Genomic DNA, 23,757 nt, shown 5'->3' with positions numbered 1-23,757 from the left:
AAAAAAAAAAAAAAGTTCTTTGGGCTGGGGAGATAGCTTGGTGGTCTAAGCACCTACCTGGCAAGGGCAAGGACCTGGGTTCAGTACCCAATGATGCAGCCGTGCCACCCCAGAACGATGGGAGCACCATGCCGGCCACCAAAGCTGGGCATGATGGTGCACACCTGCAATCCCAGGGCTCAGGAGGGATCTCTACAAGTCCAAGCTGCGTAGTGGGACCATATACCAAATAAATAAATAAAAGATTAAAAGAACTAAACATTTTGTTTTCTATTTATTTATTTGTACAGGGTCTCATTACACAGTTCAGACTCATAGTGATCCTCCCATCTCAGCCTCCCCAGCTCTGGGATTACAGGTGTGCGCCACCACGCCTGCTTTTGAGTGGCTGACTCAGTGGGGGGTGGGGGCAGCATGGTATGCAGTACCAGGAACGAACCCCTGTGTTTGAGCTTACCAGGCAGGTGCTTAGACCGCTGAGCTATCTCTGTGAACCTGAATTTTTTTTAAAATGTTCTACTATATAGTAACTCAAAATCAATTATCACTCTGAATACTTGCTTTACTCTAAGTTCTGACTAGATAAAGCATAGGTTTTCCTAAGAGTTGTTTCTATAAAACTGTCATTGCTATTAGTTTTTTGTTTCTTTAAAGGAACAGAATATATTTTGACAAATTTCTATACTGTGTCTTAGGAAAAGTAAACAGGCACCTCCGAAATTATGAGATTGTTGTGGTAGTTCTTGGACTTCTACATGTGAGCCAGTGAATGTTAGGAGAGGTGTATGCATTGCTAGTGCTGTGAACAGCAGCTCAGTGGGCCTGAAGCTGGACCTATCCAGAATGGGTGTGACCAATTCTGATATCATGTTACAGGGAAAGAAACTTTCAGGTTTACTGACCACCCACATACTGGTGAAAGTGGCTGGATGCGGTAAGTGCAAGGCTCGGAACAGAGGGAGCACAGCATTCTTGGGAAGGGATGGAACAGCCGGATTCAGGCTGTGGTTAATGAGTAACTTGCTTCGTAGCCCATTCTGCGAAGGCATTTTCCTCTGCAGTCATGCAGTCCTCAGTGGAGACATGATCTCATATCTTAGTCTGATGGTAGCTGCTTGTGTCATGAACACTTGTACACAGCCTGCAGCAGACTCGCTAATTAACCTGAAAGCTAAGTTACAGAAGCCGCCTCTACGCGGCCGGCTGTGTCGCTTTCGAATAAGCACCATCACGTGTGGACCTGGGGGAGGCAGCGCGGGTCCTCCACACCAGGCTTTGTTTTTTGTTTTGTTTTTTTTTTCAAAGTTTTATTGATAAACAGCAATGAGACAGTTTCAAATCAAATCGGAAGTACAGTTTCAACAAATAATACACTGCATATATTCTTCTTAGTGGTTAATTGCTGTACAAGATGCGGACTTGTGATCCTATTTACAAACACCATTAGAACAAATCATTCTATTCCTTTAGGCTTTGTTAATTTGGGTTGGAAGTTTGCTCTTAGAGCTTGAAATACTTTACTGTAGGCTCTCTCTCCTGGTCTTTTAAAGTTTGTGTTGAGGCCTGCTGTCATCCTAATGGGTTTACCTTTATATGTGAGATTTTTTATTTTCTCTGATTTTAGTAGTCTGTTTTTTGTTATACATCTGGAATTTTGATTAAAATGTGCTGTGGGGACCCTCTTTTCCTCATCATAGCTTGGTAGTGCTCTAGGATCCTTGCATACCTGTATGTGGAGGTCCTTCCTTGTAATTGGGGTTTTTACTGATTTCTGATTTCTGATTTTTATTCCATGTGTGCCCTACTCCACTTTCTAACTCCAATTAACCCTAAGTTGGTCTTAGTGCCATTTAGTAGCTATTAAAGAGATTTTTCCTGTTCTCTATTATAATTTTAAGTCTGAATAATTCATCATAATTTAACATTTTGTCCTTGATTTCTGAAACACTGTCTTCACATTGGTCATTTCTGCAATTTATAAATTCTATACATTTTTCAAAATTTCACCAGAAATTTGTCATTCATGCTTTGAACTGAAACAATTTATTGTTTCTCCTGTACTCACACTGATCATTTTTCTAATTCTATAAACTTTTGGGTCGTGCCATTTTTGAACTCATTGAGCTGCTTCACCTCTTAAAGCTCTGCTGCCTGGTGTCTCAGTGACTCTTCTCTCGTTGCTGGAACAAATACCCAACACCCAAAATGAAGGAAGGAAAGGTTTATTTAGCTCATAGTCACTGGAGGTTTCAGTCCATATTCAGCTGGCTCCAAGGCAGAGTGGCACATGGCAGACAGCAACACTTCAGGGTGGCAGCAAAGAGCAAGAGAAAAGGGAATAGTAGCAGCAGCTCAAGCAGCTAGCTTCTCTCCCTTCCTTACACTGTAATGCAAATTACCTGCCCTAGGGCAGGTCAGCATCCACACCCACAGTAATCAAATTCCAGAAGCCACCACAAGACTGCCTGTGGCTTGGGGGGTGGGGGTGGGGGCGGACACCTATACACAAACCTAACACTGGCATTTGCTTTCCTTTCCATCATTGCCCCCTAGCTTGGCCTTGGGGAAGCTGAGACACATTGGGACCTTTTGTGTCTTATTTTAACGTGTGTGTGTGTGTGTGTGTGTGTGTGTGTGTGTTATTGTTTTGGTGCAGAGTTGAGATGAAGTAGAATGAGGAGAGATTGTAGTTGACATGAAGATCATTTCAGTTAGGTATTACGTTCCAGGGATACATTTCAGCTTCATTTGTCCAGAGATAGTATTTGCTCTTCAGATACTTGAGTGGTTTGGACTCTGGCACATGTTTTGAGGGAAGAATTAGTACTGGTCATAAGAGCATCACCAGAGCCAATCATACACTGCTTATATGTGATAAAGCTTGCATTTATATTTTTGCCCTTTATTAATACTCTTTGCAGTCTATATTTTACTGTTATTAGCAGTCAGTTTATAATGTGGAAGGAGAAAAAAGGGAAGAGATGGAGTGATGGGTGAAAGAGGAGTATAAGTCTGCAGGAAGAGAGATAACAGAAAATAAGGTGTCAGATTCTGTTGGTGATTTTTTACTTAGAGTGAAGGATTAGTTTTGAAGGTTTTAGGAAGATATTTGTGGGGGTGAGGAAGGGATGCAGGAGGAAGGTGCACAGGATACTTTCACATTGAGGAAAGCAACAAGATTTGTGAAACCTGTTGATATATTTGTGAAACTGAATTGGAGAAGAAGAACTGGTGCGATAGCTTAGTGATCTAAAGAGCCTGCTTAGGCAAGCTTAGGCAAAAGCCCAGGGACTGTGGTTCATTCCCTGACACCACATGCAGTGCCAGCCCCGTCTCCAGGGTGGGCTGAGCCAGACACACACACGCACACACACACACACACACACACACACACACACGCACACACGAATTGGAGAAGAGGCAAGGGAAGGCAAGGTCCTAGGTAAGATAAAGAGAAGCACAAAGAAAAGAAAGCAAACATTACTGAGCAGAATATAGTGAACCAAAACAACAGGATCTCAGATCAAATCAACACTCCAACAAGAGAACATGCAATTCCCACTAGGCCATAAATCCTGAATGTTCACACCACTCCCTTCTTGCCTTGGTTGCTGTCCGATCACAAGCAACTACACCAATTTCTGCTCTTTTCCCTTGGACTCAAAACCAAAGTCACCCAGTCTCAAGAATTCTCCCTTCCAGCCAGCACGCAGAAACTGATGCTGTCCTAAGCTTGTCTGAGGGACCCCAGCCCCCTGCTCCACCTCACTCCAGGTGTGAAGGCTGAGCCTGCAAGCACGGTGTATACCACTCTGGGGGTGTGCACATGGGAACCCACAGGTTTATTTATCCTCTGCCTGCCTAAAGTGTGTGTGGGGTTTCCTTACAGATGGTGCTTGCTAGTGAGGATGCACCCAGCTGCAGCGGTGGGAAGGGGAGTTGGTAGGTACAGAGCCTTTTCTGGGCTTCTGCCTCAGCCTCTTTTTTCCCTCAGGCTGTGGGGGAGGCTACCAGAAGGGTAGCTCCTGGGGAGGGGGAATGGAGCAGTGTGGAGCAGCTGTAGCTGCTGCTTCCCTTTTCCAGTGATTCAGATGTGTGGTTTGATCTACATTTTCCTCTCCTCTGATGGACCCTCTGTTTAAGAGGTGATCCCTTCCCCACTACAGCGTATCCACATTTTAGGAGAGCACTGTGGACTCTGCTTCTCTTCTAGTCCACCATGGTGGGTCTCCCAAGTTCCTTCTCATGTATTAAATTCTTTCTGATGCCACTGTAGAAGGAATTATTGGTTTAATTTCATTATGAGTTGTTCATTGCTAAATGTCAGGCTAGACCCCGAGGAGCTGCTGAGACCACTAGAACAGGCATTACTAAAGCAAACTGATATCTTTATTTCATGCTGGCTGCAACCTGATCAAGAGTGAGAAGGCCAGTGATCACAAACCAAGGAAGAGAGGCAGCTTTAAAACCTAGGTGTGTGAGGGGTTGTGACAAAGATGGAAAATTTTATTTGTTGGAGGTCATGGGTAGGTCTGGTGCCTCTTTGCAGCGGGGGAAATACAGGATGAAGGCGGTATTCTGCTGATTTACAACCTGCCATTGTGTAGACTTATAGAGTTTTCCTTAAGCCTGAGAACCAGGCCTGGGAGCCATCCTGATAAACAGGCTTATTTTTTGTGTTTTGTTTCTCACATTGAGTGAAGCGGCTTTCTTATTTGAACATACTGGTCTGTCGCAGTTTTTTCTCTTCAGGTAGGGAGAGGCCTAATTGTAATACCCTAACACTAGCATGTAGAAATAGAATTGATTTTGTAGTGATTTTATGTCCTGTAACTTGGTAAACCCATTATATCTGATAGTCTTTTGTGGATCCCTTTGGGTTCTTCAACAAGACAATGTCCTTTGGGAAGACAGCTTTACTTCTTTCTTTGCAATTTGGGTACCCTTTATTTCTGTTTCTTGCCTAATTGCCCTATTTTATTTACTTTCATCCTTTAAAAAGCACCCGCATGTCATATATTTATTATTTTATGAAGATACAGGCAAAGTTAGGACAGCTCCAAGATCAATTTCCATCTGAAGGGATCTTCTAACCACAGGCCCCCTCAGAGGGAGACAACTGCATCTAGGCAAGTGTGACTTAGTAAATAAAATGTCGGCCTGGAGGCGGAGAAAGAATGAACTCTGTGCACAGCGCAGGGTGAGATATGAACTGAGGGCGTGTGGGAAGCCCCGGGGTTGTTGGAGCCACATTGACCAAATGCCTGCAAAACACAGAATCAAGCACCCTCACTTATTCACTCTACTAACTTCTTTTGAACATGTTGGGAGCCAGGTGGTGTGCTGGGAGTAGAAATTACAATCGCCAACCAACCAAACTGCATCCCTGCTATCCTGGGACATATGATGTCAGCCAGGAATAAAGTGAAAAAACATCACTCATAATCATTAAAGGTTATGATGACATGGGGACAGGACAAGTGGTCAAGGAAATGCTCTTTAGGGTGAGGCTCATGGTGAGACTGGAAAGATGAAGTTGGCCCAGTCTAAGGAAGGAAGAACAAAGAGCATGTGGAAAGGCCCTGGCACAGTAATAGCCTGGACTTTCAGTTAAAAAACTGGAAGAAGCTGTCTTCATGATCATCACCTCTTATCTATCTATCTATCTATCTATCTATCTATCTATCTATTTATCTATCTATCATCTATCTATCTATCATCTATCATCTATCTACTAATCTAATCTACCTATCTTTGCCCCAGTGATCCACTCCAGGGCTTTGTGTATGTGAAGTGCTGGGCTGCTGAGCTACAACTCCCAGACTCCAAACCATTCCAATGTGAAGCTGAATACAACTCTTTTGTGTAGGGTTAATAAATGAAAAAAAAAAAAAAAAAACCTTAATGTGGAGGCCATAGAAAAATATACAATAAAAAAACTGTGGTTTTGAAAATTATTAAACTCAAAAACCAGAAGAACATTTCTGAATCACGTCATGTTGTCCACGGAATGCAGCAGAACCTGAAGTAGAAGAGACTGCTGAGGACTTTGTGCGAATGGAAGGCTGAGGGATGGAGCTGCTGGTCAGCCTCAGGCCTGGGCCTACCTGGAGAAAGTGGGTGAACATCAGTGCTCCTGAGGGGGAGAGGGCAAGACTGGGAGTCCTCCGATGACTAAGGGACAGGCTCCAAAGGGATGGAAGTGGTGAGAAGCGACAGACTGTGGGGAACTAAGTTGTCCCCAAGAAAGCCCAGGATAACCAGAATGGAAACCATAAGCAAAGGCAATTTATGCTAAAACTATTCATAAATGCAGACTACATTTTAAACAGAAATCATCAGAAAGACATCATCTCCCAAGAAATCCTAAAATAAAGATTATAAAGATAAAAATTCTAAAATGTTCTGGAAGAAAGATCTGGACCACAGACACAACCATTGCTAGACTCTTGTAGTAATGGCATCTGTGTCAGCAGACAGCAGAGCATGGTCTACAGATCAACTAATAATTAGTACCATTATCACTTTATTGGTTATCCTACCAAAACATCTTCTCAAGACATATGAGAGATGGGTCAGGATTCACACAAGAAGAATGAAGCCATGATTAAGAAGTCCACCAGAAGGGCTTCTTAGCTCAATGGTAACTTCTGTTGAATTCCAGTTTGGGGCAACTGCTGAGCTCAGTGCTCCTAGCACTGGGACAGGACCTGTCAAGGGCAGTTTGGATGGACACTTCACCGTTCAGATGGCCACCTTACACTGTGCTACTTCCTTCTCATATCTGCTGAACACAACTATAGTTATATTAGACAAAAATCTGATACCTCACCCCTCAGGGTGTAAGAAGTAATGACAGCTTTTTTAGTTGCAAAAGAACTTGTGTGATTTTAAAGCACTTTATTCACTATGGATTGTTTCAGACAGACAAAAATAGATACAATCCCAGCAGTCTCATGCCTTGACTTTCTGAGTGCCCCTTTTTTGTTTCAGTAATGCAGCTTGAACTCACTAAACAATACTTGCCATTTAAAAAAAAATTGAGTCTCAGTAAATCACTAAGTCACTGAGGCTGAGGTTAAACTAGGAATTCTGCTTAGTTTCCCTGGGATGCAGGTGTATGCCACCATATCCAATCAGATCATGATGTTTGGTTCTACTGATACCAAAGCCCCTTCTCCAGGGTTTGTGTTCTGTTGATGTAAATCCCAGACAAAACATTTTACCCACAACTAATTTAGAATTTTAAAGTAAGGCCTCTTAAAAAAGCACATCTTCATCTAAAATAAGGGAAAAAATAATTTACTAATACTAAATATCTATTCAATATGTAAAACTCCAATTTTACTTGTTTTTGGGTGTGCTTCCTGTTTTCCTGACCCAACTGATGAGGCTGGTGGTCAGGACTGGCAGTGTGCATGCTGGGCCTTGGGTCAGGGAGCCCTGGACCCCACTGCATTCCTTGAAGGAGCCGAGGGTGCCTGCTGTCTTGGGGGCTGCAGATCTGTGCTATTGCTTCTACCTATTGAAAGCTGTCTGGGACGGTTTAATCAAATTCAGCTCTCCCCATTTGATTTCTGTTTTGGAAAGACTGACTTTGGGACTGTGTTCTCCCTCAGGAGGCACCAGCTTCTGGTGGTTTTTCTCTGATGTTAGTGGCTTTTGAAGCTCAGTGCTCAGGCTCAAGGACCCTGTGGTAGAAATGGTGAGAATGCCTTCCTCAATCTCCACTCTTCCATTAGTGGTTACCTGGCTAGGGGATAGTTTGCCAAAGAAGTGGGGGCAAATGCTTAATTCTTTCTCTTACTAGTTTTCAAAATAGATTGGTTATTGAATACACTAATTTTTAAGGGTAAAGGTAGCATTTAATGAAATGATTCACAACTCCATTTAGACAAATATGTGAACACGAGGAATTAAAAGAAGCAATAGGAACACTTAGGACATGGTTTACAACATCTGTATTTAAAAAAGCTTGATGCATGTATAGAAAATAGGTGCCACAGAGTTTAAAAGCCCACAAGGGAGAAAAGGGAAAAGAAGAGGAGGAGGGAAAGGAGGAAGAGGAAGAGGGAGGAGGAACATGACGACGATGTTGAAGACCAAGTACAGGGAGAGGAAAAGCAAGAGGAGGAAGATGTGCTTGTGTCCAGTATGAATCTTCATCATTGACTACATCATGCTTTGCAATGGATGTGCTTAATGCACCTCTGTGAAATAAACAATTCCTGAATTTTGGTGCCTGCAAATCTTCATCACTTTTGTGTGGACCACTCTTCTTTACTGTCATCATTTTTATTAGGAAGAATTTAGGGGAATTAGGAAGAAATTATTAGAAAGAATTTAGGGGACAAAACTGCTGATAGCTGTGTTGCCAATCCACTATGAGCAGCAGACATGGACAAGAAGCGCTCACCTTGGGAGAGCTCCGTTGCTGGACAAGAGACATTAGGAAATGGAGTCACAAGAAATGCAGGCTAGAATTTGGGTGTTATAGTTAGAATGATGTTCCAGAAGCTGAAATGATTGTATTTGAATAAAATGTAAGCTTTTGTACATGAATAAATGTATATTGTTGTACATGAAAAAAATAATTTTCTCTGAAAATAAGCCCTTTGGAGTAAAATTTAACATAAAATCTGGTCTTATTTTGGGGGAAATATGGTATTGAAAAAATCCAGAAAGGAGGAAAAACTTTATCTGGAGGAACAAAGATAAGAATCACATTGACTTATCAGATACATGCAAAGTAAAGTATTTCGTTCTTTTGTGAGATATCCTTTCCTCAAACTGTTAGAAGTGCTGGTCATTTACTTGCCATTCCAGTATTTATCTTATGTTTTACTCTTAGTACTTCTTTGCTATCATGAAAACTTTATCTTAGTTCAATTGTTTTGAAACATTTAATTTTTAATTAATTAGTATTTAACTTTCTGAATATTGCTTAATCTTAATTTTTGTTCTAAGATTTATACTATATCTTTGGCTTACAATTTATTTAAAAGACATTGTATGATATCTTCTCCTAGTATTAGAAACTTTAGTTTCTAATAGTTCTTTTAGTTTCTAAAAGTGTATTTCCATTTTCTGTTGACTTTATATTACTTCTTCCCTCTTTTATACACACATACACACACATATATGGAAAAAAATACGTGTATAACCCAACATAAGATTGGTACTGCTTCATAGAAATCTGCAATAACCTTTATTTTATGTTTATTTATTTATTTACTTTGGCGGAACTGGGGATTGAACTCAGGCCCTTGTGCTTGCCAGGGAAGCACTTATTCTACTGAGCCATCTCCCCAGCCCTGGAATGACCTTTAAATAAGGGTTCATCTAATATATTTTTTATATAGTCCTGCATAACTATCATATTGAGAGCTCTTTATCGTTCATCCAGGAGCATACTGTAACTTCTCTTGCCTTTTGAATTATGCTTTGTTATTTGCTATATGCTACTTCTGGAGGTATTAAAATATTTCAAGTTTGTATAACTAGAAAATCTTACTTTTAGTTTTCAAAGGTATGTTTGCTAAGTATAAAATTCAAAGAGGACAGTTCTTTTCTTTCAGTCCTTTAATTAATCTAGTTTCTTACACACATGGTCTTTTTTTTTTTTTTCTAATGTGGAATAAGATGCTATTTAAATTTGTTCTTCCATAGCTAATATTTTTATGTATATGCTTTAATGCTTTTTTTCTTTACAAGAAGTTTTGGACAATTTCATTTTTGTGTATCTTGGTATGATTTTATTTAAATGTCTTTGCAAAAGGTTCATTTTTCTTGGAAATGTGGTAGTATAAGTTGAACTAAATTCAGAAATTTTAAATCTTTAAAAATAAATAAATAAATAAAACTTCAAAACTAGAAAAAAAGAAAGAAAGAAAAGAAAGACCTCACTAGAAATTGCTGATATCTTTATCTTGGACTTCCATCTCCAGAAAATAAATTTCTATTGTTTGAGAAAAAAAAATTTGGTTCTACAATTAAATCCCCACCAACCTAGAATTTTGTATCCTATGAAATTAAAAGTAAAGGAAAAATATTTTTCTCAGGTAAACAAAAACTGAAGAGATTTATTGCTATTAGATCTTTGTGCAAAATATTTCATAAAGTACAGTGGTACTTTGGTTCATGAGCTCAAGTTATGCCACAAATCTGGTCATGAACCAAATCAAAATTTCCCTTAAAGGTCAATGCAGGTAGGCCGGGGAGATGGCTCAGTGGAATAAGGGCTTCTCTGGCAAGCCCAAGGACATGAGTTCAATCCCTGGTCCTGAAAAAAAAAAAAAAAAGGTCAATGCAAATATGGTTAATCTGTTCTGACCCTTATGAACATAGTTGTGAACTGATTTTGTTCACAAACTGAATCAAACTTTTTTATAAGGTTCAATGTAAATAAGGGCAATCCATTGGAACCATTTCAAATAGATATCACATATCCATGGTATAAAAATAACATCTTTTTAATCTGTTCTTTGGTTGATGGGCACTTGGCTGTTACCAAGACTTAGCTATTACAAACTGTGCGGTTATAAAAATGGGTGCACATATATTGCTGTGCTATGTTTTTAATTCTTTTGGGAAGATACCCAGAAGGGGAACAGTTGGTTCCAATCAGATGTTTAGTCCTACTTTTTCTGAGGAATTTCCACAGTGGTTGTACTGATCTGCACTCCCACCAACAGTGGAAAAGGCTTCCTTCTCCCCTGTGACCCCTGCAACATTTGTCATTTGTTCTTTTCTTAATAGTCACTCAGAAAGCTACTTCATCATGGTGAGTGCAAGCATCTCATGCAGCCATTTCATGAATGATTGCCTTGCTTCACACTGGCCTGCCACAGAACAGGCATTCTGACCTTGTTCACATTGTTTCCCTCCCTCCCTCCCTTCCTCCCTTCTTCCTCCCTCCTTCCCTCTTTCTGTACCAAGGAACAAATTCAGGACCTTGTGCTTGCCAGGCAGGTGCTTATTCCACTGCACTAGCTGCCTGGCTCCATATTCTGTTTCTTGAATGCAAAAGAGGTCTGTGAGTTGTGCCCCAGTAGTGGCTTAATCTTCAGACTGGTGCTTATGTTCACACACAGCAAAAGAATCAATCTGTCCTTCAAGACTTCTGCTCCTTGGTTCCTTTTCCTCTGCCATGACAGATTATTTTCAGGATCTTTCTTCCAAAAAAGCTATTTCACAGCAGTTGAACACTTGTGAGTGATGCATCTTCCTGCTTTCATGAATTCCATATATTCTTTCTTAACAGCTTCTACAGCAGCCTTGTCAGAATTGGAAGCCTCACATCTAAGCACACTTTAGATGCTACTTTTCTTACAGAATTTACCTAACCTCCCCTAAGGACTTTAAATTCATCACTTACTGCACTTGTAAAGGGGTTTCTTGAAGTAAAGCCCTGTAATTTCCTGGTGCCTTCACAGATCATAGTTTCATGAACACTCTCTCGGGCTAGCTGTTTCTCATTCAGCTCCAGTAACAAAAGTTCTCCCACCTCCTCCAGCACTTGTGTCTTTTGCTTGGTTAACATTCTAACTCCTTCTGCTCCATCAGCTCTTTGATAGCATCTTTATTCCTCAAAATAGTAGATGGTAAATTTCACCATCTTGTAGTCTGAGGCCAGATCAGTCACACAAATACTATGCTCATGCTTTTCTACAATTTTTTCCTTCAACTGAATGTTATTTTCTTTGAAATCTTACTATTCTCACTCTGCATGTTCTTGTTGCCTTCATTATTTCTCTGCATTTTCTTGGAGCCATTCTGGATTATATAATACTGTGCAGTACTGTATGTGCTAAAAAGCACACAAGAAAAGCTTCACAGCAAGGGAATACAGATCTATCTTCCTTGACTACAGGAGGCCACCACCTTTCCACATATTTTTGTCCTATTTTAGCCCACAGCTGCATGATGCTTACACCAGAATGCATAATTTCCACTCATTTCACCAGCTTATGCCCCAATCTCTCCTGGAAACACCCTCAGAAACACACTAACTTATCTCAATCAAAAGCAAAACTGCCAGGACTTCCCTTTCAGCCAAAAATGGATGGTCTTCTACTGAAACCCTGAGAGTAATACTGTTGCAGTTACTGGAGTAACCCCAGTCTAGTCCAGTTGAGTGTATACCCCAAATCAATCATTATGTGGGATTTATCTTAGGTAAACAAGGTTGGCTCAACATTCAGAAATCACTTCATGTGATCCACCATATCAACTGTTTAAAGTTGAAAAACCATAGGATCATATGGACATGCAGAAAAAGCAAATAACAAAATCCAACAGCCATTATAACAGAAACACTAAAGAAAGTAGGTAGAAATCTTGAAGACATAGGTGTAGGTAGAGAACTCATGAATAAAACCCAGACTGCATGGGAAATACTTTAATGAATCAACAACTGGGACCTGACCTTATCAAACAGCTTTTGCACAACAAAAGACATCATCAACAGAGTGAAAAGACAGTCAAGAGGGGGAAAATTTTTGGCTAACTGTCCCTCAAAGGACTATCTAGAACATATAAAGAATTGAAAAAAAAAGCCCCCCAAATTCAAAGACCAAATGCAAAAAATGGCATCTATGATGAATACATGTTTCTCAGATGATGAAATACAAATGACAATACATGAAAAACTGTTCACTGATTATCTGAGAAATGCAAATTAAAACAACACTGAGATTCCATCTCACCCTATAAAGAATAGCTATTATCAAAAAATTAACCAATGAAACATGCTGAAGGGGCTTCAGGGAAAAAGAACCCTTCTCTACTGTTGGTGGGAGTGTAGACTGGTACAACTACTATGGAGATGAGGGTGGAGATTCCTCAAAAAACAAAACAACCCCGCCCCCCCAGGATTACAGGCCAAATTTGGCCCAGCTATTATTCTCCTTCTGGGTATCTTACCAAAAGAATTAAAAACACCATACCACAGCAATATACATATGTGTACCCATGTTTATAATAGCATAATTTGTAATAGATATTTTTTTTTGGGGGGGGGGTAGTGGGTATTCAACCAGGACCTCACACTTGCCAGACAGGTGCTGCACCACTAGCTAAACTCCTGGTCCTCTAATATATAAATCTTAGAAACAATCCAAAAGCCTATCAACTGAGGAATAGATTAAAAAAAATGTATGGTTTTTATGTACAATAGAATACTACTCAGCCATAAAGGTTAAACTGGAAACTTTTATAGGTAAATGAATGCAACTTGAGACCATACTCATAAGTGAAATAAATCAGACTCACGTCAATAAAGTCTAAAATGTACAATAGATATCATCAAATGAAAAGAAATTGTTAAAAAAAAAAGGAATTAGGATGCACAAAAGGAGAAAGGACAGTAGAATAAGGGGAAAAATGCAAGTTCCGTTATACTACTAGCATCTTTTAGTCCACTAAATAAGGAGGTTTGTGCAAATATTGGAGAAATATTTATGCCCTGAGCAACTACTTTAAAGATAACATGTAATATGTTAACCATCTTTTTTCATGAAAAAAATTACTGCGCTAAACACCACAATGCCATTAATCCTTTTCAAAATACTTCTCAAACACTTATCCCATCATTCTTACCACTTTCTGAAGTTCTAGAACTCCTTCTTCGTATCTTTACAAGGTATGATAAAATAGAGTGAGTGCCGCCGTAGCTCGTGAGGGCAGTGCAGTGTCGTCCAGCTTGCTCACTGGACCTGCACAACACGACTCCCGGCTCTTGCCCAAATGGCCATAAAAGGGAAGCGCTTTCAACTGATTCAGGGAATTGAGGTACCCACAAAAAGACACTCAAGAGAAGTATACTTTCAGTATTGCTTCAAAAAGTGGCAAAAATGATTGGGTGTGTTGAAGTTTTGGGGAGTATTTTTTGAGGAAGATCAATGGCAATGTGTTAAATTTCTAAAAAAAATTAAGCATTCAGTATGGTTTTGAATCATACCATGTATAAAATAGGCAAGGCTTTATACACACTTCATCAAAGATACATAGATGGCAAAGAATCATATGGAAAGGTGCTACACATCTATTACCAGGGAGGTGCAACTTAAACATGATGCCACTATTTACCTGCTGGGATGGCCGCAACTCCAGCCTGGATGGATGCTGCTGGATGCAACAGAAACTTTCATCCTTACTATGGGAATACAAAATAACACAGCTACTTTGGAAGGCAGTCTGGCAATTTCTTATTAATCTAAACATACTCTTGCCATGTGACCCTGCAGTTGTGCACCTTAGCACAACTGTTGTGCACCACAAAACCTACATATGAATGTTTACAAAGATTTTTTTCATAATTGCCCAAACTTGGACACAACCAAGATGACCTTTAGGAGGTGAACTGTGTAAGTCAGCTGAAGAACACCCAGATGATAAAATACTAGCAGGAGCAATGCACTATCATGCCAGGAAATGACATGGAAGACAGCGAAAGAAAAAAGATGGTCTTGAAATACACAATTATGATACCAAATGCATGACTTTCTGGGAAAGAAAACTGAGAACAGTAAAAAGATGAGTTGTTTTCAGGGACTAGAAGTCAAGGACATATGAATGGGTTATACGGTACTTTTTAGGCTGTGAAATGATTTGGTGTGACACTATAATGGTGGGCACTTTACACCATGTCAAAACCCATGCCATACAACTCTCTGGCCAGGATGGGAGCCTGTGTAGGTCCCAGGCCCTGCCAGGCATCTGCACTGACAGCAGTGTGCTGGAAGATCAGCACCTACTGCTGTTCTGAAAACTTGGCATGAAAAGCTCTGGGTATGAAATCTACCCCTGCTGTTACATGAAATGTCATTATTCTACTTCTTAAGCAAGAAAACAAAGAATACTCCATTAAACTTTAGTTACCAATTTTCAAGTTTTGGAAATAATCTATGAAGTTTATTACTTATTTATGTAGAGTTCTCTTGTCAGCTTCTTGCTGACAATGTCTTTATCCAGCTACTTTAGGCATAAGAACTGACACAGAAGACATTTCTCCCAACGTTGAGTAGCTCTTTGCATAACACAGAGGCCATTTTCTGGTCTCTGGCCACATAGCCATTCCAGTCCCATGTATACTACTTGTGTGGCCCCTTGGGCCACCACATGTGCAGGAGCTGTAGGGAGGGAAGGGTCAATGTCCCTGTCAAGGAACTACTATGAAGATGAGCATGGGAACTGTACAGTCATGAGAAGACAGCTAGTTTGTCAGAGGCAGGACTGTAGCCGGCCTGGGGTCTTCCACCGACAGCTAGCCTTCCACTATCCAGCCATTTCTCTAGATGCTGGGTGAAGTGGCTCAAACAGGCACGAAGGGAAAGTCAGTTTTAAGGGCTAGTGTGGATGTGCCCCATGCTGGGTCCTGCCTTAAACATGAGGGCAGAGGCTGGAGAACAGATGTGTACCGGGGGACCTAGTCAGCACTGCCCATCTCAGCAGTGGTATTCCCACTGCTCCTGTGTGCAAGAAGGAAGGCCCTGCCTCCTCCTGCAGCAGCCTCTTCACTCACCAGACTTTCGTTCACTGGGGACCCACAGGAAGGGCAGAGATATGTCACTCTCACCAAAGATACCACAGACCAGATCACCAGGTCAGATGGGCCACTGTAAGGGGCCATGCTCAGACCTGCTTGGCAGGCAGTGGTGGCCATGTCTGTCTCAGGTATGGGGTCCTCTGATGGCAGTCTTATTACACACGAGAGGCCCCAGCCTCTTTCCTGTCCTTGCTACTCCTGTATTCCATCAGTTTCTATTCTGTGTTCAGGGAAAGCCCCAGAGTACAACCAGGACTCTTACAAAGTAGGAGGGATTTGGCCAAGAACAGGACAAGGGGTCCCCCAAATGCCTAGCAGGGATGCAGTTTCCGTGTCACTGTGGTAACCAAATGTCCAGCTTTAGAAGGCCACAACTGGAGGCATGCTGCAGACAGAGGGCCTGAGTTCTCTGCACAGCAACAGTACCGAGGCTGAAGTAAGTCCAATCCCTCATCCCCAGACTGCATGCCTGCTTTCTGTGCATTTTGTACCTCTGTAAATAAAATTGCAAACAACATTGCTTTCTTTGAAATAACTATTAATAAACTTATTTTAATTTTTCTACCCAATTACTTCTCCCTCTTGTGGCAAAATTTAATTGGGAATCAAGAATGAGTCACAGTGGCCACTTTGGGCAGTACCCATGAGACAGCCCCTGGTCACTGTTAATTATGTTAAGAGCCTTGCCGGAGGCCAGTGGCAAGGCTGCCTCTGTGGCTCATTTGTCTGTAACAGAAACGGTCATCCCAACTAGGGAGTTGCTGTGATCAACCTGCCTCTCTTCAAATTGTACTGCCAACACTTTGCAGTCCCTGCACTGCACATTTGGGACCTCCAGTTCCTGTCTGCTATGGGAGCCTTCTGAGTTGAGGTCTGGGCCTGTGGTCCCTTGAGCGCCACACCTTGCCAACAGAAATGGCTCCCATTGCTTCTCAGTCATAAGCTGTGGGCAGAGCCAAAGTTCTTCAGAGAAGGCTGTGACTAAAAGGGTGGACCCTCTACCTGTGACAAGGGCAAGATAGCTAGGTGCTGCACTGTGTGGAGACCACAGGGGAAGGACTCTAGACAGCCACTAACAGCCCAAGACCTGCAGTTCTTGGTGTTGACAGCTCAGATGAGCACTTTGCCCAGATCATCATTTGAGACAAGCAGCTGATTCAGCTCTCAATGCCTGAGCATGTGGGCCACACCTAAATCCAGTTATACCTGGAGCTCTATCCATATCTCAAAAAATAGTCAATAGAAGAGAAGCTTGTTAGTGTTATGATTCTGTTACTTGCAGATAAGGGCACAAGTAACATGGAGCCTCAGCTTTACATTGCACTTTTAATTTGGTTAATTAACCCACATGACAATAAATGGTTTACTGAACTCTGACTTAAAGTTGGTTGAGGCATCAGACCTTTGATTCTCCTACACATAAGAGGCTCAGGTTGTTGGCCATGGCTGTAGGATACAAGTGGACTATGCAATTCTTATTCCAGTCCAAAGCTTAGCAGGGATCAGGCTCTGAGAAGGTGGTGGGTGCCACCACAAAGGCTGGTCTGCCCAAGTTCCCAGAGCAAAATATAAAGCGAGTTCACCACGTTCCTGGTTCTTTCATGGGGTGTCTTGTGAGCCACAGCCAAATGACTTCAGTGGCAGGCACAGGATCAGAGCTGCCTATTTCCTCAGGTGGCTCAGAATTAACTTTTTGTTACTAATTACCAGAAGTAACAATGACCCTTGGTATGCTGAATGTTTTGGTGCCATCTTTAAGAATATTCCCCTCACATAATAGTAACAGCCTTGAAGCTTAAGAGGGTAAGTTCAACTATCTGTTCTGTTTAGACTTCCAAAGCCCTGCTAACTCTTCAATAGCTCCTTGGTGTGTTGTGTTTTCTGTACTCCAAATTCTGACAAGCAACTGGCTGAGAGACGGTCCTCCCGTGCCCAACAGGGCACCCAGAGGACAAGTGGAGAAGCCTGGAGAAAGGGGCCCACTAACTTCCGCACTGCACCCAAGAGGAAAGAGTACAAAAGGGACTTTTATTAAATGAAAGAAGAATCTGTTTTATGGGTCAAATATGAAATAGATATACAAAATCTTTCCAGCAGATGTCTCAAAGAAGTATAAGGCCACCCAAGAAAAGGGAAGCCCCCCACCCCCAACAACCTCTATGGTTGGAGGACATGGCTACTGGCAGTCCAGTCTTCAGAAGGGACCCATGCTGGAGGCACGGGTCACCTATGGGTCCTCTAAGGGACATGGAGTCAGCTGGTTGCTTGGAGGCTTCTGCAGCATCTTGCTGTTCTATACACATGTACACTGCTGTTTCACTTAAAATCCTTCAAAACTCTTCAGCTTCAGCTGTGAAAAAGCATGACAGGATGCCAGGTTCTTGCTACGTCATTCTCTAAGTCTTATTGGCTCTCCCAGAGTCTTCACCCTAAGTAATATATTGTGGTACTTAAAGGGACCTATCCCTTCCCAAGGAAAAAACCTTTTCTATGTGACAAGAAACCAGAAAGATCCAGTCTCAACTACACACAAGGCTCTGTTGAGCTCTTTGGCAAAGCACAATTCTCATAATGCTCTGTCACTTATAAAAGTAGACTTTCCTATAGTAAAACCTCTTAAAAACACCTGTTTCTGCAAAATAATGTGTTTCTGCATGTGGAGCTCTGGAAAATACAAGTCTGTGGAGAAAGGGCTGGCACAGAGCATGTGAGATGGGCCCGAAGTCACATGAAGTCATTCAGCTCTGCCTCCAGCGCTGCTGCCATCTCATCTGCCTCAGAGCTGCTGCCTTCCTCGTCCTCGTTGCTCGACTCCTTGCTGGACTCGCTGGCAGCATCCTCATCATTCAGCTTTCTCTTGTGGCCTCTGAGGAGAAAGAGAAGCAAAAATGCTGTGAAACACTGCCAGCAGGGCGAGCAATCACCAGCTCACTGATGTTGTTTTGTGATCTGCATTTGCAAAGAGGTCTCTGGTCTCAGGGCAAGAAACAACTATGATCCTGAGTCCAGGTCACATGTACAGCCACTGGCCATGTCACATGGGCTCTTTCTGCCATCCTGGTTGGGTTCTGGTATGGGGACAGCAGAGGTCCAATAGTGCTATTGGAAACCACCTCAACCCTTGACCATGCACCAGGACAGTGGAGTATCACTGCCCCTGAAGCTCTGCATTTTCCTCTAAGAGATTTTTTTCAGTGGATAATAAATGCCTATGAAGCAAGTAGTCATTCATAACGAATGTAAAGGCCAAAAGAGTAAATTGCGAATGTGAGAGCAACACCCAGTGACCTAAGGAGATTGGGGGGGGGGATGATGAGGACTATGTATGACACACACACACACACACACACACACACACACACACACACACACACACATATCTCTCAGGCTGCAGGCAGGAGGAGGTATTTCAGCAGGACCTCAAAGCTGCTGACTTGAGCCAGGCCGGCTGTCAGGATGAACAGGGTGGACAACTGCGGGTTTTCATTCTAAGTGGTGGACATGTTGCCTATGTCCCTCAAGGAGTCATCCTCACTTATGAGTGGCTCCAAGTGCCAGTCATGGTACAGTGGTTGTTCTTCATCTGTGGAGCTCACAGCTCTGCCACTGATGACATGGGTGGTCAGACTTTGATCAGCACAAAACAAAAGGTCATGTATTACTAAGCCTGTAATCCCAGCACTCAGGAGGCTCAGGTAGGAAGAATTCTGCAAATTTGAGGTCAGCCTGGGCTACCAAGTAAGTTCAAGGCCAGCCTGAACTGCATAGTGATACTCTGTTTCAAAAGGACAAAATAAATAAATAAAAAAAGGGCGAGTCTGACAGCTCAGCGGACTTAAGTGCCTGCTTAGGCAGATTGCAGTGGCTGGGGTTCGATCCTTGGTATGCTGTGCTGGCCTTGCCCGCGGGGCGTGCTGGCATGGACCGAGACTGGGCATGGTGGTGCATGCTGGTAATCCCAGCGCCTGGGAGGCTGAAAACGAGGATTACTATGAGTCTGATCTATGTAGTGAGACCCTGTATCCCCTGTACTAAATGCATACAAAATAAAAAAAGCAAATAAATTAGTCATATAACCACATATGAGCAACTAACCCAAAGCCACCATGTCCATGGTACCTCCTAAATGCCAGTGCAACTTAGTCTTGTTAAGTCAGCAAATGTGAACCAGTTCAGGCAATCAAATGTACCCACTGGGTGGTTCCTTGTTTCAAAAAAACTCATTTTCTCAACCAGTCACTAGAATGAGTTACATGAACAAACAAGTACTTTGTATAACCAGTAAATACCATTATTATTATTATTATTATTATTATTATTTTTAAACTGAGCTCTGCATCTGCAATACTTATCCAGTAGAACCTACAGATCAGAAACAGAACACATACAGATTTCCAAAATCTGGCAACTCCAGACAGCTAATGATTGGCACACCACTGTCTCTTTCCATTGCCCCCACAGTGGTCAAGGAAGCCCAAGAACAACCTACATAGCAGCCCAACTTGATGCACCAGGCCTACTTCACTGAGGTAGTGGGCAATCCAGAACTGAAGTTCCATTCCTGTGAAGCACATCTCTCTTAGGGACAATGTGCTGTGACTGTAGTGATGATACACAAACTTGCTAAAAATCATTTTCTGGCTTATGTACATAAAATATAGATAATATACACATGCATGTAACATGTATATACAATAGAAGCTAAAACACATAAATACAGCATAATAATTTGAAACTACTAATTTTGACATTAGGAAATGGTTTTTCTAATTGTAAGACAAATGTAATCTGATAAAAAGATGGGATGGAACCAGCAGCAGACAAGACCACCCTGTTGACATACACAAAGGAAACGTACACCCAGAATTGGTCAGGATGGCAAGTTTGTTCTGAGCACCTGAGTACTCATACTACAGTGACCCCAATGTGGACAAACACAACAGCTCTTTGAACAGCAAACTCAAGGGAAACTGGAAGAGAGTAAGTGTAACTCCCCAACCTCCAGGCCTCACCTGCTGGGCTTATAGCCTGCCCAATGAGATCACCTAGAAAGAAATTATGCATTCTATCAGCCTAAATTCTAAATGAATATGCCATTTTTATGGCAACTACAGTGAATAATATTGTTAACTAAGGAAAAGTTATGTTTTAGTTTTGTTATGCAAAACGAAGGGCTGAGTCACAATTAATGTGGAAATTAGAATTCCTCTTATTAGAATCTGAAAATTAAGATTACAAAAACGCATGAGGAAATGGTGAAAGCAGAATTTAATCTCCCCTCCTGCTACTAAAAAGAGGTATAGACAGGGTTCCTGAGCACAGGGACTCTTGATGGAAACCATGACAAACTCAGTACCATGTTCACAGAGCACATGCACTAAGCAATGGAAAGACTGTTCCCAGTACACTTTGGCAGGGACAGGGTACCTCAGCAAGGATGGATCACTGGCCCCTGCAGATACTGTGCCTCTGACTTTATCTCCACAAGAAGGTTTTGCAAAAGCAAGGCAGCCTTTAGGAGCAGTGCTGCACAAGGCACAGTGGCTACCACTGTTCTGGAACCTTGCACTTGTCTGCTCTGGGCTGTCATCCTGGGGGGAGGTTTGTTTTTGAAGGTCAAAGGTACAGAGACTCTGGTGTGGCTGCTCAGGATACATTGTGACCTCACTAGTGCAGGGCACCTGGCCTACACATGACCTCTGTTCTGCACACAGCATGCTAGTCTACATACTTGCTCTTTCCTGCTCTAGGGTGCTATCAACTATTCACCAACAAGCAGCAAATTTAGCTAAGATTCTAGAAATTCTTACTTCCTCCCCAGGGTCGACAACATGACCTAGCTTTAGTGTGGAGACTAGATTTTGTCTAGCATTTGTCTTTAATACAAATAGTTTAAATGCAACAAGCACTGTTTTTCTGGTCTCACTAATCAATGGTTTTGAAGATCAATTTGAGTTTTGAAACCAGTAGTTAAGGGTTGTTTGGAAAGTATATGGTTTAGAAAGAGAAACAAATTTGTAACATTGCTTAGTAGAAAACAAAGCTGAAAGAAAATTATATAAAAAAATTAGAAGTTATAGACCTTTATAAGATTTTTTTTTTTAAAGCAGGTATCTCATTTGGATGACAATGCCAGTGACTAAATCACTCTGGAAAACAGATGCAGTGGTGGATGCCTGAGATACACTGTAGCCCATCCTGCTGGCTGTGTGCTGGCTTTACTCAGGCAGCCCTGAATCAGGACCAGCTTGCTGAAGAGTGCTGGTACCAGTACCATATGTGAGCCCAGGTGTGCTGGTGCTGCTTCTTTTCATTTTCATGAGGAACAGATTAGGTGGCCATCACTACTCCCACCAGATCACCAAGGAGATGGCAGTCTTGCAGGCAACCAGAATGCTGAATCTGGATCCTACAAGTACATGTCAGGTGCACACATGGAAAAGTGCATGTTCAGAGCAAAGACTCTTATGCACTTTAGAAATAAGTGATTTTTTATTGAAATACAGACAAGAAAGGTTTGCATGAGAATGTGTCAGAGATGTGAGCTTAATGGGCCTAACTCCAAGCAAATAAAGAGAAGCAGAGCACAAGCAGTGTCTAGGATTTGCAGGACCCTGGAGACAGAGACAGATGGAGACCACAGTTCCACAAAGAGAAGGAACAGACAGTATGGCAGGTCCAGGCAGCTTCTGATATAGAAATCACCTCTAGCCTCAACTCTTCTTGGTTTTAAAGGCTATAATAAGGTATAGGAAGAGCTTGACTTAGAATAAAGCAAAGACTTCACTCCTGGTAAATGTTAATCATATTAAAATATAGTAAGATTGCTTTTAATAATAAAAAATTTTCTGCTATCTTGTGGGTACCACAAGCTATAAAGCAAAGACTTCACTCTAGGGAAAACAATGTTAATCATATTAAAGTATAGTATGCTTGCTTTTACTAATTAAAAATTTTCTGCTACCTTCTGGAAACCACAAGCTGTTTTCTTCCACAATGCCACTGCTGTGTGCCACTTCCCTGGAGCCATCAGCTAGACTGATATCTCTATAAGCTGTGAGCTAACGAAGCCTTCCCCCTTTAACTTTTTTTCTTATTATTAACTTTATTGAAAGTCAATAATAATTATATAGCAAATTAAAAATTGCAAATACTGAAATGTGAAAGATGCAGACAGAGTGAATTTTAGAAAACTATTTCTGAAATGAATATATAACATGAGATTAATAATAGACTGCACATTGTAAAAAATTATTTACAAACTTAAATGGATATAATAAAAATTTTCTAAAATAAACATGAAGAAAGAGTTTATAGGTCATATAATAGTTCTCTCTCTGCCAAAATCATGAAACTTATATTTACATAATTAGAATTCTCAAAGTAGAAGGGGGCAGGCAATAAATATTTAAAGATTTAAAATTTCTGAATTTAGTTAAAATTATAGCACCACAGTTCCAAGAAAAATGAACCTTTTGTACAAGAAATATGAATAAAATCATATCAAAATACACAAAACTGAAATTGTTCAAAACTAACTGTAAAGACAAAAATCATTAAAGCATATACATAGAAAAAATATTAGCTATGGAAGAACAAAATTAAATAGCATCTTATTCTGCATTAGAAAAAAAAGCAAGTGGGTAAGAAACTAGACTTATTTATTCAAAGTACTGAAAATAAAAAAGATCTGTCTTCACTGAATTTTATACTTAGAAAACATACTGAGAACTAAAGGTAAAATATTTTGCAGTTATACAAACTTGAAATATTCTTATACCTCCAGATGTAGTATATAGAAAATAACAAAGACTATAATCCAGAAAGCAACAGAAGTAGCTCTATGGTCCTGGATAAACAATAAAGAGCTTTCAAAATGGTAGTTATGCAGGACTATGTAAAATATAATTATATTAGATGAACCCATTTAAAAGGTCATTAAAGATTTCCAGAAAATAGTATCAATCTTACATCAGGTTATATACATTTTTTTTTTTTGTGGGGTGTGTGTGTGTGTGTATAAAAGACAAGGAAGAACAAATATGAAATCAATGCAAATATACTTTTTAGTTTCTAATAGGAGGAGAAAATATCATACCATGTCTTGTAAGCAGATTGCAGGTCAAAAAAACAGTATAAATCATAAAACAAAAATTAAAAATAAACAATATTCAGAAAATTAAACATTAATTCAAAATTAAATTTCAAAA

At 41.0% G+C, this 23,757-nt stretch overlaps 1 protein-coding gene across 4 annotated transcripts in view; it reads right to left on the bottom strand.

Moving 5' to 3' along the window:
- Positions 1–17,557: 17,557 nt before the first annotated feature.
- Positions 17,558–23,757, bottom strand: part of Ctdp1 (CTD phosphatase subunit 1) — a 97,399-nt gene continuing 91,199 nt past the window's right edge. For 2 of the 4 annotated variants that reach the window (XM_023700066.1, XM_004640214.2), the window contains one exon: positions 17,558–18,413. In XM_023700066.1, the coding sequence (XP_023555834.1) occupies positions 18,272–18,413 (142 nt within the window). In that variant the 3' untranslated portion in view covers positions 17,558–18,271. The remainder of the gene's footprint in view (positions 18,414–23,757) is intronic. The other 2 variants (XM_023700068.1, XM_023700067.1) reach the window with 2 other exon arrangements.

The sequence above is a fragment of the Octodon degus genome, unplaced genomic scaffold (genome assembly GCF_000260255.1).
Source record: "Octodon degus isolate 3935 unplaced genomic scaffold, OctDeg1.0 scaffold00120, whole genome shotgun sequence".
Lineage (NCBI taxonomy): Eukaryota > Metazoa > Chordata > Mammalia > Rodentia > Octodontidae > Octodon > Octodon degus.
Note: the sequence above shows the minus strand (reverse complement) of the source record. Positions and strands in the feature narration are given on the sequence as shown.